The sequence below is a fragment of the Phascolarctos cinereus genome, unplaced genomic scaffold (assembly GCF_003287225.1).
Source record: "Phascolarctos cinereus isolate Bilbo 61053 unplaced genomic scaffold, phaCin_HiC Scaffold_3;HRSCAF=262, whole genome shotgun sequence".
Lineage (NCBI taxonomy): Eukaryota > Metazoa > Chordata > Mammalia > Diprotodontia > Phascolarctidae > Phascolarctos > Phascolarctos cinereus.
Genome location: NW_027555736.1, coordinates 48,773,105 through 48,788,036, shown reverse-complemented (window position 1 = coordinate 48,788,036; position 14,932 = coordinate 48,773,105). Strand labels below are relative to the sequence as shown.

At 42.4% G+C, this 14,932-nt stretch overlaps 1 protein-coding gene across 3 annotated transcripts in view; it reads left to right on the top strand.

The window, feature by feature from the left end:
- The window catches only part of MAN2C1 (mannosidase alpha class 2C member 1), a 36,062-nt gene that overhangs the window by 10,197 nt on the left and 10,933 nt on the right, over window positions 1–14,932 (top strand). For all 3 annotated transcript variants that reach the window (XM_078150816.1, XM_078150818.1, XM_078150819.1), the window contains 5 exons: window positions 815–992; window positions 1,650–1,839; window positions 11,602–11,708; window positions 12,211–12,321; window positions 14,690–14,782. In XM_078150816.1, coding sequence (XP_078006942.1) covers window positions 815–992; window positions 1,650–1,839; window positions 11,602–11,708; window positions 12,211–12,321; window positions 14,690–14,782 — 679 coding nt within the window. The remainder of the gene's footprint in view (window positions 1–814; window positions 993–1,649; window positions 1,840–11,601; window positions 11,709–12,210; window positions 12,322–14,689; window positions 14,783–14,932) is intronic.

The following is a 14,932-nucleotide window of genomic DNA, read 5'->3' as shown; positions in this document are numbered from 1 at the left end:
GAATGATATCTTTTATGCCAATTACAACGCCCATCATTTTTGGTAATATGCTGCTGCCATCCACCATTTCCTTGTAGGTCCCCAGTACTGTTAGTTCTTCAGAGATTGTTCTGTTCTGTGAATTGCTGCCATGTAAGACCACCAGGAGAATGTTGGTGTGTAAAAAGATGGGGTTTGGTGGCAAATAAATAGTTTGGGATAATTGACAATACTGTGCAGTTTCTTAAGTGCAGTTTTAACCCTCTCTCTCTGGCTTTGGGCCTCCCCAGTGCTCTGCCCATCCATGGGGTCTGACCAGGAAAGATGCACGGATTTACTTTCAGCAGGGCACCGTGCAGGCATTTGCTCATTTTTCTCCCCTACTGGAGGTTCGTTAGTTAATGGTCAGTTTTAGCTGTGAAATCTCTTAATTAGTTCTACAGCTTTTGGTGTAGGAACTCTTGATGAGGAAAACCTCTCTGCCAGTAAAGATCAAGCACTCCTTTGTAATTTGTAGTCAGAGAATTGCCTGAGAGGTTAAGCAGCTTGTCTTGGGGCACACAGATTTTCCCAACTTTGAAGGCGACCCTATCCATTGTGCCACACTGCCTCATTGATTTAAAGAAAACATTTGTAACAGAAAGATAATGTTTTATAGCCATAGTGATTTGGTGCTGGAGCTGTTTTATTTCCCTGTGCTCTGACTTATTAGGTATCCCTGGGGGTGAGAGGAAGCAGCCAGATGATTTCCTTTTTAATTTCAGGGTCTTGGGTTGTACCTTTGCTTTTCCCCCTGAATTACTTTTTACAGTTCTGACAATTTCTCCTTCTGCAGCGTGACACTGTATATAGAAACTGCCTGCAGTGGGGTCTTTGGGGCTGGAAAAGGCAGCATGATTGCTCCACCTGACAATGAGAAGAGATTCAGTGTGACCCGGGCAGAGATGGCTGTGTACCACCGGAATGTTCATGAGCTGATGATGGATATGGAAATCCTCCTGGGCATGGCCAAGGTAGCTAAAAGCCCCCGTGTCTCTTTTTTTTCCATCACTGAGCAAAGAGATCCTGAGCATCTGCTGTGTGCCCATCCTTGTGACAGGGGAAAAGGAGGCTGAGATAACACCACTGTACCAAACTCTAATTCAGGCTCCATATTTGTGGAGTTAAGAGAAGGGAGAGCTAAGTGTAGGCCAGAAGAGTCGGTGAAAGCTTCACAGAAGAGCTGGACCTTGAAGGATGCAGAGTTTGAATAGGCAGAGAAGAGTGAAGGGAGGGGGAGGAGAGGAGTGAGGAGGAGCGGGAGCAATTCAGGCAAAGGTGGAGAGACAGACGAGCAAGGTGTGTACTTGGTACGTGGAAATTGAGCTGGCTGGAAACAGAAGGCGTGTTTGGGGGAGCAGTGGGCATTGGGGCTAGAGCCACATTGAAATAGCTTTGAATGCCAGAGTGAAGAGCAGACAATTTCAGTTTTGAATAGGGGAATGACAACAATGAAAGCTGTTTTTTTAAGGTGTTTCTATTGGAGAAAAAGGAAGATAAGGAAGAAAATGTTTTGTCCGTGGACAGATCTTCTAAAAGGTGGTAGGATGAGGTCAGACCCTCCTGAAAGCTTTCTCTGCTATCTTGTATAAGCCTTATGTGTCCCTCTTCTGCCCTCCTGCCCCAACTAGTGCCTTGGGGAGGGCAGCCAGCGGAGCTTCCAGGCCCTCTACACAGCCAACCAGATGGTGAACGTGTGTGACCCAACTGAACCTGGTACCTTTTCGACAGCCCGTTCCTTGGCATCGGGTATCTTCCGCCAGCGCAATGGGGACAGCCAGCACACTATCCATGCCATAGGACACTGCCACATTGACTCAGGTATGAGGGGCGCTAGGCAGGGGGAGGGAAGGTCTACGTGCAGAGGAAGAACTCTTCAGAGAGCTAGTGGAACTGGGTGGGAATGGGGAGGAAGAGACAAGGCCAGGATAAAGAGCCTGGACTGGGAGCCAGGAAGCCTGGGTTCTAGGGCCTGCTAGTCCAAATATGACCTGGTCAGATTACTTCACCTGCCTGAAATGTCGTTTCCTCATCTTCCAAATGAGGGGGTTAAACTAGACAATTCCTGAGCTCCCTTCCAGCCCTAACGTCCTCTGTTGTATTTTCTAAAGTTCTTTCCAGCTCTAAAATGGTGTGGTTTTGAGATCTCTTCCACATCTGACATTTATATTTTGTGTTCTGGAGGTCCCTTCCAAATCTGATATTCTGTGATTATTTGAACTTTACTTAGTCCTGACCTAAGTAAGGGCTGTGCTGGAACCATCTCTGAGGGTCTTTGGAGAGACTGTTAAATTTTCAGTGTGAGCATTTATGCCTCAGAAGTCAGAAATTGCTACAAATCAGGGCTTGGCTTATTGTTTTGTTGATTGTCTAGCCTTAAGAAAGTGTTAATAATGCAGATTAAACTCAGTAATGTATCTGCACCTGTGTGTCCCCCCTCCTCCCTGCCCCTCACACATGTTGTTAACCATTTATCACTACACTTCTACATTGCCATGTAAACTTAAGCTTCATGTGCCGGAGCTCAACAGGCATGCAGGAGGAAGCTCAGGTAACAGGCATCACCAGACTGGGGGCCTGGGGACTGGAGGCTAGCAACAGCAACAACAACAACAACAATAATAATAATGACTTGCACTGTTATAGCGCTTCAAAGTTTGCAGCCTTATAGTGTCTCTGCCTGTCCCAAAAGAAGTCTCTAGTGAGAGAGATTGGTTATGGGGCATGTTCATTTTGGGTTGTTGCCTTTTTTTTTATTAATTTATTTTGATTTATCAACAATCACTTCCATATGCTTTTGAGTTTTAAACTTTTCTCCCCCTCCCTTCCCACCTTTCTCTCCAACCCAGCGAGCAATCTAATATATGCTATACATTCCCATTAAACATATTTTCACATTAGTGATGTTGTAAGGAAGAATTAGAACCAATAGGAGGAACCACCAGAAAGAGGAAACAAAACAAAACTGAAGGGGAAAAAAAGAGCAAGTAGTATGCTTCCATCTGCATTCAAAACTCCCTAGTTCTTTCTCTGGATGTGGACGGCATTTTCCATCATGAGGCCTTTGGTGATGTCTTAGATCCTTGCATTGCTGAGAAAGGCCAAGTTTGTCAATGTTAGTCATCGCACAACGTGTTGCCTTATTTCTTTAAGCATATTAACATGTCAGTTAACATTTTGGAAAAGGCTTATCGGCGAGTGTGTATTGAATGCTTTCAGTGGGTGGGTAAGGATGGATTAGAAGAAGTAGAAGTGATGGTTCCTGACCTTGGGAAACAGAATACAAAGGAATACTTCCATCCATCCATCCGTCCATCCATCCATCCATCCATCCATCCATCCATCCATCCATCATCCATCCATTCAATGTCTACTGAGCCTGTTATATGTAAGGCTTCTTGGTGATTCAAAGATGAATGAAAAATGATCAAATTTCTCCCAGAAACTTTGTTCCCCAAAGACGGGAATGGCATCTTTGACTTCCATCTACATGGAGCTTTCTCTATAATTGAATACTAATGGTACAACTCAGAACAAGGACAGCAGAGGAGGTCAGAGCAGGTACCAGGTGCTGGAAGGCTAAGTTTGTGAACCTCTACAGGAGATAGGACCTAAGCTAAGGAGCTAAAGGAGAGACAGACAGAGGGCAGGACAGCTTAGGTTTGGGAAAGACCAAGTCTGAAGACTTTGAGATCAGAATGAAGGGAAGGGGAGGTCACACCATGGAGGGTGTTAGAAACACAATGGTTTAAAAAGGAACCCAGGGGGCAGATAGGTGGGGCAGTGGATAGAGCACTGGCCCTGGAGTCAGGAGGACCTGAATTAAAATCCGGTCTCAGACACTTACTAGCTAGCTGTGTGACCTTGGGCAAGTCACTTAACCCCCATTGCCTCCAAAATTGAATGAAAGAAAGAAAGAAACAAAGATGAAAGCATTAACTAAAAAACAAACAAACATACATACAAAAACGAACTCTGGTGACTTGAAGGAATGATTCTGTTTCTAAGTCAGTCCTTCCTCTGAAGGGCAGCTCCCAAACCCATGGGCACCTTCTCATTCTGTGGGACTTGTTCGTGTCCCAGAGTCCGTCTTCCATCAAGTGTGCTGTCATTTAGATTGTCATCATGTGGGTGCCAGTGGCTGGTGCCTCCTTCTCTGGTGTTTTGCCATTTCTCCATGGCAATTCTTTTTTGGTAATATGTTGTAGCCTATTCGTGCTTACCACCTACCTCTCCATTGGTGAGATAAAAAGTGACAAATTTGATTTTTGTTTATGAGCAATAATAATTATGTACTTTGTTTTTTAAAAAAATCTACTATGGAATATAATTAAATGATAGCAAGTTAATTCATCAATCAACAAACAGTTATTAAGCATCTTCTGTGTGACAGGCAGAGTGCTAGATCTGAGCATATACAGACAAAAGTAAAATAGCCGCTGCTTAAAATGAACTTACATTCTGTCCAAGAAGGTGATGTATACATATATAGATAGATGCAGAATCAATATAAAATAAACAGAAGGTAGTTTAGGAAGTGTGGACACCAGTATTTGGGGGGATTAGACAAGGCTTCATATGGAAAGCCATGTTTGTGTCAAAGAAAACAATCCAAGCTATTAATAGGATATGAAAAAAAGCTGCAGATCACTAATAAGTAGAGAAATGCAAATTAAAACAGCTCTGAGGTTCTATTTCACACTCATCTGATTGTCAAAGATGACAAAACCGGAAAATGACAGTTGTTTGAGGGGCCGTGGGAAAACAGGCACGGGCACACTAATGGACAGTTACTAGAGCTGGGAATTTTTCTATCCATTCTGAAAAGTAGCATGAAACTGTGCTCCAAATGTCAGTAAGCTGGGCACACCCTTTGACCCAATTGTACCACCACTGGCTTTTATCTCAAAGAGATCAACTAGCAAAAAAGGACCCCTGTGTATAACAACTATTTATAGCATCTCTTTTTCAGCATTTTTATTTTCAGTTCTAAATTCTTGACAACTCCTGACAGAGAGATCATGGACTCTAGGTGTAGAGGATGGCCAGTGTGAAAATACAGACAGGAGGTGAAATGCGGTGTGTAAAAACAGAGGTTAGTTTAGCTGTACCAGTGAATGTGGGGGAGGGGGCAAGATATAATAAGACTTGAAACATAGGTTGGGGCTAGGGCCTAAAGAGCTTTAAAAGAAAAGCAGAAGAACGCATAACTTATCTGAACGATAATAGGGAGCCACTGGAGTTTACTGAGTGAGTGATGTGGTCAGATCTGGGTTTAGGGCAATCCTGTTGAAAACTGTGTGGTGGATGGATTGGAGCAGGAAGAGACTTGTGGCAAAGAAGCCAATTAGGAGGTTGTTGCAGTAGTCCAGGTGAGAGTTTTGTGAGTAATGAGAAAGGGACCATGCTAGAAATGTCATAGCGGTCTAAATGGTGAGATAACCTGAATAGGGTGAGGGAGAGTGAGGACCTGAGGACAGTGCTGAGTGGGGAAGCTGAGACCCTGGTGGGGCTTCTGATGGTGACAGCTGTTGTTCTAAAAGATCTCATTTATGATTTCTCAAAGTATAGTGTCCATGTTTTTTAAAAATCATGGTTTTTAAGGAATCCAATGATTTGTTTTTTTTTTTTGTAAATTTTAAAATTTCTTTTAAACTTTAATAACAAGTGAGAAAAGAGAAAAATTGACATGTACACAGCAGAACACGAGAGGATTGGCTATAAAACAATAAATTTCCATTTTAAGAAAGCCTCTATAAGACATATAATACATTGTTTTCAAAGCTGCCTAACTTTTCTTTGTTTCCTTATAGTTTTCTTTTGTTCTCTGTTGTGCACTTTTTACTTAATTTTTCCCCCCTCTACCTTGCCCTAAAGAAGGCTACAAGTAAGCACGGATATATATATATATATATATATATATATATGTATATATATATATATATATATATACATAGATATCTATAAACATGCATATGTACACTGATACACGTATATGTAAGATCATACTATTCTTATTTCCACTGGACATCTGTTTCTCTAACGTAGGTAGCATCTTCCTTCATAAGTCCAGATCTTCCCATGTTTTTTAAAATCAACTGGCTCACCATTTCCTACACCAGAGCAGTATTCCAACCCAATCACATCCTACCTGAGAGGTTGACTATGAAAGTTTTTTACCCCAGTTTTCTGCATTCCTTCTTGGCTGCATAGGTTTTATTTATACAAGAAAATTTTAATTTAAAGTAATCAAAATTGTCCGTTTTACACCTAAACAATGCTTTTACCTTATAATATAGCTTAAGTTCTGATACTACTAAATCTGCTTCCTCTCATCTTTTTTTCCTGGTTTCTTTGAGGTTCCTGACCTTTTGTTCTTCCAAATGAACTTTGTTATTATTTTTTCTAGTCCAGTAAGATAATTTTTTAGCAACTTAGTTGGAATGGGTTCAAATAAATAGGTTAGTTAGGTAAAATTGTAGTTTTTTATTAGGCTTTACTTATCTGTGAACAATAAATATTATTTCATTTATTTAGGTCTGACTTTATTTGTATAAAAAGTATTTTATGTTTATGTTCATATAGTTCCTGTGTCTTTTTTGGCAGGTATACTTTCAGGCATTTTGCACTATCTAGTTACTTTAAATGTTCTAAAACAGTATTGAATAATATTGCTGGCCCATTGTGTAGTTTCTCTATTTTTCTCTTTTGATTAAATCTATTTTAGCTTTAACTTTGTCTGAGATAATGATTTCTTTTCCTGCTTTTTTCACATAATAAATTCTACTACAACCCTTTATTTTATCTTTGTGTGTAGCTCTCATTTTTAATTTTTCAATATTTTGATTTTTTTCTAATATTTCTTACTATCTTATGGAGGTATTGGTTTCTGTTTAGTCTGTTCCAAATTTCAATGGATCCATTATCTGTCTTCAAAGGTTTACCACTTTCTATTCTAAGCTGGTTATTCTGCTTTCAATTCTTTCAACTAGTGCTTGTATTTCTTTTTTTTTAATGTTTCATTTCTTCTAGGTATTCACGTAATCCTTGTAGAAAACCCATTTTTCCTTTTGAATCTTTGCTTTGTAGTTGTTATAGTTATTCTTTCCCTGTTTTGGGGGCATGGAGGTGGGGATCTCTGACTATGCAGTAGTTTTTGTACTGGTCTATGCTTTCTTTGATTTTCCCATCTCTCTAGCTTTAGTTCCTGAACTTTGTGGCAACGCCAGGCTCTTCCCTCTGCTTTGCCAGGGAGTAGTCACACCCTGGGTTTCTGTATTGACCTCTGCCTGGATTAGGTTGCACTGGATCTTTGAGGTTGAGGAAGCTGCGTCTTCAGGGCCCTTCATGACATCTCCAGACTGAGTGATCAGGACCTTTGGAAGACCAGCTATCTGGAGCGCTGCCCAGCAGTACTGTGCTGGCTCTTGCCATTGCCAGGCCTTCCCAGGTCTCCCTACGGAGTCCTCCATGCCAGCTTCTCTAGGCACAGACTCATATAGCTTTTGAATGTCTAGCCCATCTTCTCTGCAGCTTATTCCCTTTGTCCCCTTGGGCTAGAGCTCCCTGGGCTGCTGGCTCCCTTTCCAGTGGCCTGGGGGATTCTGGATTGCTTTTTAGTTAGTTTAGTTCTAGGGTGAACAAGTCACTGACTGTAGTTTCTCATGGGATTTTTTTTTCTTATGATTGTTTGATCTGGTACAAATGCCAGGTTTTTGTTGGAGGTAGTATATGGGAGCTGGACACTGCCTTCAGGGAGGACCAGACAACCTAGAAGTTGCCTCTTGGACACTTTCTAGCTAGATGACCCTGGAGAAGTCACTAGCCTGTCTCAGCCTTAGTTTCTTCAGCTGTGAAATGGACTTCATAATAACACCTACCTCACAAATAGTGAATGATCATTCTGCAATTGATAAATGGTCAAAGGATATGAACAGGCAGTTTTCAGGTGAAGAAATTAAAGCCATCTATAGTCATATGAAAAAATGCTCTAAATCACTATTGATTAGAGAAATGCAAATCAAAACAACTCTGAGGTGCCACATCATACCTATCAGATTGGCCAACGTGACAAAACAGGAAAATGATTATTGCTGGAGAAGATGTGGGAAAATTGGAATACTAATGCATTATTGGTGGAGTTGTGAAATGATCTAACCATTTTGGAGAGCAATTTGGAACTATACCCAAAGGGCTATAAAAATATGCATACCCTTTGACCCAACAATAGCACTTCTAGGGCTATATACCAAAGAGATCATAAAAATCAGATAAGGACCCACATGCACAAAAATATTTATAGCAGCTCTTTTTGTGATGGCAAAGAATTGGAAATTGAGGGGATGCCCATCAATTGGAAAATGGCTGAACAAGTTGTGGTATATGAATGTAATGGAATACTACTGTGCTATAAGAAATGATGAGGAGGCAGACTTCAGAAAAACCTGGAAAGACTTGTATGGACTGATGCTGAGTGAAGTAAGCAGAGCCAGGAGAACATTGTACACAGTGACAGCCACATTGTGTGATGACTAACTTTGATAGACTTAGCCCTTCTCAGCAATGCAAGAATCTCAGACATCTCCAAAGGTGTCATGATGGAAAATGCTATCCACATCCAAAGAAAGAACTATGGAGTTTGAATGCATACTATTTGCTATTTTTTTCCTTCTGTTTTGTTTTGTTTTCTTTTTTGGGTGATTCCTCCTGTTGGTTCTAATTCTTCTTTACAACATCACTAATGTGAAAATATGTTTAATAGGAATGTCTGTGTATAGCCTATATCAGATGGCACATTGTCTTGGGGAGGGAGGGGGAGAAAAATTTAAAACTCAAAAGCATGTGGAAGTGATTGTTGAAAACTAAAAATAAATTAATTAAAAAAAAAAGAATGGAAAAAATATCCTACATAATATAAATCTTCCAGAACCTGGAAGAGGAAGCCACCCCTTCTTTCTAGCACTCTTCTCTACCAAATGATCTAATACAATTTTTTTTTCTAAAACAAAGGAAAAAAAAGAATGATCAAATGTAAACATGTAAACATATTCATTTAAAATTCTTTATTATTATTATTCTTTTTGCTCTAACAAGTTGGAAGTCTGAATATACACAGATAGCTGATTTGGAAATGGTTTCCACATCAATAACCAGTCATTTTCTGTACAAATATAATCAGGTTTTTTTTTTATAGTGTTATCTCTCTCCACATACAGCTGTGTAGCATAAGCCTTCTTGGTAGTCTACAAGTCTTGTGCCTCTCTTTTGTTCTTCATAAACTATGTTTCCTAACATGCTTTCCCACCGTTCTTCCGTGTGCCTGTCTTTGCACTAAAGTCAGTGAATATTGCAGCGTACGTTGATTTAATTTAGAGGGTCTCGCTGAGCTCTTCATAAACGTTCTCCACTATAGATGTCATATAAACCTCAGTCAGTTTCCTGGTGGTCTTTCTGCAGACACTTACAAGACGATGGTGCTCCTCGAAGTGATGCTTCTTGTTGCCTTTGGCTGCGCCACACAACCAACTCTCCCATTGCCTTTGTTTGCCTCTCCAAAGAGAGCCTGTGCACGGTCCTTCCATTTAGCTGCAGTTCCCTTCTCTTCAGGTTTCGTGTCAAGGTCCACATGAGTTAATATGAGCGAAGTCAGTGTTTCTTGTCAGTCTGAGAGCTCAGTGGTTCTCATTACCCTCTGCCCCATTTTTAGCACAATCGCTGCAGAGGGCCATTTTGTATTTCTTTTTGTTTTGTGGATAACCATTGCCAAAGAATTTGTCTCGAAGTGATCAAAGTGGTGATGAACCTCTCGGTACATAACAAGGCCTCACCTCAGATGGCGAGGCATCGTCTTTTGCCAGGACCATGTGGCTTAGCTTTTCGAGAAACCAGTTTCACTTTCACACTGAGATAAGGAAGCAAGACTAGGACTCTGTGAAGGATGTTATAACACCAGAGTAAAATTTTGTAAAGGTGTTTCTTGAATGGAACACCTAAAGCAACAGGATGTCATATTCAAAATTTATCCATAGATTATACGCTCATAATCATGGAACGTAGAGCTGAACGTGACCTTCAGAGATCATCTAGTCTAGTAGCCTGCCTTTGAAACAGGCTTGCACGACCTGTGGCCCTCCCATTGTGGCCCATGGCACACCAAAGGGTTCTTTCCTCTACATTCGTGTGGGCTGCCTAGAATCCTTTGATGGGCCATAGGTTGTGCAGGCCTGCTGTAATAAGACAGTCTTGTGCAACTGAGGCTAAATAACTTATGTACTTCCCCAGTCCAGTGAATTAGTGATGGAGGGGGGAGACCAAAACCTAGTCTGTTGACTTTTTTTGTTTTGTTGGTTTGTTTGTTTTTGGTGAGGCAGTTGGGGTTAAGTGACTTGCCTAGGGTCACATAGCTAGTGTCAAGTGTCTGAGGCTGGATTTGAACTCAGGTCCTCTTGACTCCAGGGCCAGTGCTCTATCCATGGTGCCACCTAGCCGCCCTTCTGCTGACTCTAATGCGATGTTCTATATGATACCATGGAATATAGAAATATTGTCTTTAGAAAAATATACATTAAGTTTAGAGTTGGAGCTTAAAATATGTTGGCTACTATTATATGACCAGTTTTGATTCTGTTTTCTTATGAAAGGAAAACTCCTTTATTATCTTTTTTTTTTTGTGGGGGGAGGCAATCAGGGTTAAGTGATGTGCCCAGGGTCACACAGTAAGTATCTGAAGCTGGATTTGAACTCAAGTCCTCCTGACTCCAGGGCCAGTGCTCTGATCCACTGTGCCACCTGCATGCCCAGAAGTTCCTTTATTATCTTGAAAATTCAGCCCATCATTCTATTCTAAGTTCTTTCTGAACCCGATGAATAATTTTTGTCAAAAGCATGTGGAGAGAGAACATACCTATTTATGGCTGCTGGCTTTTGGTGAGAGAGATTTAGGAGACATAGACTCACAGAGTACAAAATTTGACAGCTGGAAAGGCCACCAGCAGCCGTCCAGTCCAGTTTTTACCCAGAAGGAATCCCCGTACGACGTGCCTGACAAGCGGTCCTCCAGCCTCCATCAGAGCTGAGCACTCAGCATCCTTTCAGAACATGACTCTTATTTGCTCGGGGTAACTGTTCTGGGCTCTGCCTCAAGACAGACACTGTCTTCCAGGAGGCCGGAGACCTGTGTGTTACCTTTTCCACCCACTCACTGGAGGGTCTGAGGCGAGTCACTCAACCTCTCTGGGCTTTGGTTTTTTCATTTATAGTGAAATTAATACTGTTTACTTCTGAGGGGTGGGGAGTTGGATGGATTCGAGATTTAAATAAGTGAGATGATGTGCGACGAGGGAAAAGAAGACTCTCTATATGTGGAGGATTGCTGAGGTCCCCAGAGAAGCCCAAGTCAAGGGAAAGTGGCTGGCTGGTGTGTCTCCGTTGTAGCTGAGGCAAAAGCCACAGCTTTGTATGTGGAGAAGGAGGCAGGATTTAATGCGTTCACAGCGTTCAGCCCTTGGTGGACAATCTGCTTTGAGATTGGGAGAAGAAATGGATGTGAGTTGCTGGGCCTGTGTCTGTTGTCTTCCCTCTTAGCTTGGCTCTGGCCCTACAAGGAGACAATTCGGAAATGTGCCCGTAGTTGGTCATCAGCCATCCGACTCATGGAGAAGAACCCCCAGTTCACATTTGCCTGCTCTCAGGTAAGAGTGGGAAGATACCTGGCGTTCCCTCTGTCATGGCCCGTTAGTGCTTTTCTCTGGGTGTAAACTTCAGAGTAGAGAAAGGTGTTTGGGTTTTTGTTTCCGAGGGTCTCCATGATCCAAAGGGTGGGAGCATCTAATCACAATCTGGGTCATTGGTTGGAGGTATTATGGGCTGAATCCAGGGACCTAAATCTTCACCCAAAAGTTTTCCACCTTTACTAAAATGAACCCAAGAGTATAACTTAACAGAAATTTACCTAGCCTATTTTATGGGAACCTGACATCCTTTTTAAACCAGAACTTTACTCCAGTAGGGAAGCGAAAGATAAGAAGCGACCTGTCCTAACTTAGGGCTTGAGGTCCAATTTGAGCCATGTTGAGTCAGGATGGAGAACTGGAGGAATGATGGATTCATTCATCCTCTTGCTGTCCAGGGCTGAGGGACGAAAAGCCTTTACAAGAGAGCTGTTAATATAGTTTATTTATTCTCCATTCCCAGGCACAACAGTACGAGTGGGTGAAGAGGTACTACCCAAGCTTATATGCCCAAGTCAAGGAGTACGTCCGGGCAGGACAGTTTATTCCAGTGGGTGGCACTTGGGTCGAGATGGTAAGAACTAGGCACCTCCCTGGCTGGCAACATACAGTTCTTTGCTTTCTCCCTTCCTGATCTCACCCTTTCTTCCCACCTCCAACATTTCTAAGGACGCTTCTTGTGACAAGGACCCCCTGAGGGCTGTCCGCAGGTTTCTGTCAGTCAGTCAGCCAGTCATTGCTTTCACCCTTGATTATAATCAATGTAATCACACTGTCTTCCTCAACCACATTAAATTCTCCCTTGGGGTCTTTGGCTTTTCTTTCTCCTCAAATAAATATTTTGTTCAGTTGAACTGAATCATTAAATTTAAGCCCTTACTGAGCACCAACTCTTTGTTTCTCCCTATTACAGGTTGAGCTGTAGGGGACAGAGAGCAGAAATAGATAAGTCTTTTTATTTGGGGAGCTCACAGACTAATTGAGGAGACCAGACTCACAATCAGTCAGTCAACAAGCATTTATTGTACAGTGCCAGGCACTGCAGCAGCCTTCAGAGGATACAAAGACAGAGGCCTGGTCCCTGCTTTCAAGGAACTTACCTCCTTACCTTGTGAAAGAGTGACCCAAATTCAGAACTGGAAAACCAATGAAATTTGTTTCTGTTGCCTCTTACACCCTCTTTCAATCCTTTTCAATCCTTTCTTTGTCCTCATCCCTTCGCTTTCCTTTCCAGCACACCTTCCCAGTTCTCTCAGGCTGTTTCAGCCTAAGGTGTGAGTTATTGAAAGATTCTTTTTTCCAGTAGGGACTTGTAGAAAATATTGCTTTATTCTCAAGATGGAGAAAAGAGGCCTTTCCTAGTCCTTAATGCATCATACCTTGTAGGCACTCACCTACTCTGCCTGTATACACATCTGGCCTTGATCCCTGGCCTCAGGAAGCTTAGACTGTCAGAAGAACAGGACACACATTAAAAATAGATTGGGCAGAGCCCATGCCATCCATTAGTCAGTGTCTCAAGGTTGACATGGATTCCATCCACTCCCCTTAGGGGAAGAGTAAGTGATGTTCAGAATTGTCTTTGCTGAGTACTAATATTTCATTTAGCAAACATTAAGTTTCTGCTATGTATAGAGTACTGTGCTAGGTGCTAGGGAAGATGTCAAGTTTGCATAATACATGGTACCTACATTCTTGGAACATGTAGCCTTGTAGGTAGGTACAGATAATTGTGATCCATGACATTATATGATTGGGTGCATTTTGTTAAGTTGTTTCAGTTGTGCTTGACTCTTTGTGACCCCATCTTGGGGTTTTCTTGGCAAAGATACTGGAGTGGTTTGCCATTTCCTTCTCCAGCTCATTTTACAGGTGAGGAAACTGAGGCAGGCAGAGTTCAGTGGCTTACCCAGGGTCATGCAGCTAGGAAGTCCCTGAAGGCAGAATTGAACTCAGCTCTTCTTGACTCCAGGCCCAGCACTCTATCTGCTGCGCCGCCTAGCTGCCCCTATAAGTGCGTTAGAAAATTGCAAAACAAAATGCTGTGTGAGAGTATACAGGTACAGTCAAAGGGATCAGAGAACACTACCTGGAGGAAGCAATATCTGAGCTGTAAAGGAGCAGTGGGGACTTAACAAGTGGGAAGGGAGGGCCTTCCAGGCCCAGGAAGACGCATGTTCAGAGTCCCCCTGCTAGTTCATTTGGGCTCGAGGGTAGTGATCTTTTTTTTTTTTCTTAGGCAGTTGTGGTTAAGTGACTTGCCCAGAGTCACACAACTAGTGTCAAGTGTCTGAGGTCAGATTTGAACTCAGGTCCTCCTGACTCCAAAGCTGGAGCTCTGTCCGCTGCGCCACCTAGCCGCCTGAGGGTGGTAATCTTGACATGGGAGAGGCAGCATGCTACCAGATTATGAAAGGCTTTGGACACTAGGCAAAGGCAGCAGAACTTTTTCAGGAGAAAATAGGGAGCTACTGTAGGTTTTTGAGTAGAAGAGCACTGTGGCTAGGCCTTATTGTGTAAGAAAGGTTATTCTTCAGTGACCTGAAGGGTCAGTTGGAGGTGGGCAAATTCCTATTAGAAGACCAATGCAGCAGCGGTCCATATAAGTGGTAATGGAGGCACGTGCAAGGGCGTGGCAATGAGGATAGCCAGGAAGATTCTAATAAAAGAGATGTGCAGGTGAAGTTGATAGGACCCAGTACTGGCTGGGGGGTGGTGCACCAGACAGAAGGGAAGATAATAAGTATAGACTGGATATGTTGTGGAGTTTAAAATAGGGCATCCTACCAGAGGACGCCCATCCAGAGACGTGGGTCTGCAGTTTAGAAGACAGGTCAGGGAGTCATCTATGTAGAGGTGGAGGTTGAAGTCATAGAAGTAAATGAGTTTATTACTAGATGTAGAAAGAGTCAGAGATTGTGGAGTGACTTTTATTCACTCAGGATGGGAACCTTCCCAGTGGAGAGTCTATGGTGAGACAGTTCCTTCAAGGACAGAACTTCTTCCTTCAGGAATTTGGGAAAGTGTGTTCAGAGGTAAGTCCTCCTCCATCCATCCTCCCTCTGCCCCTGGGCTCCATCCCCATCCTTTTTCTTGGTGACACTGGGCACAGGACTGCCCAAACAAGCCTGCACCACATTGACAGGCCAGGGATGTGGTAAGAGTAGAACAGCAATGACCCTATT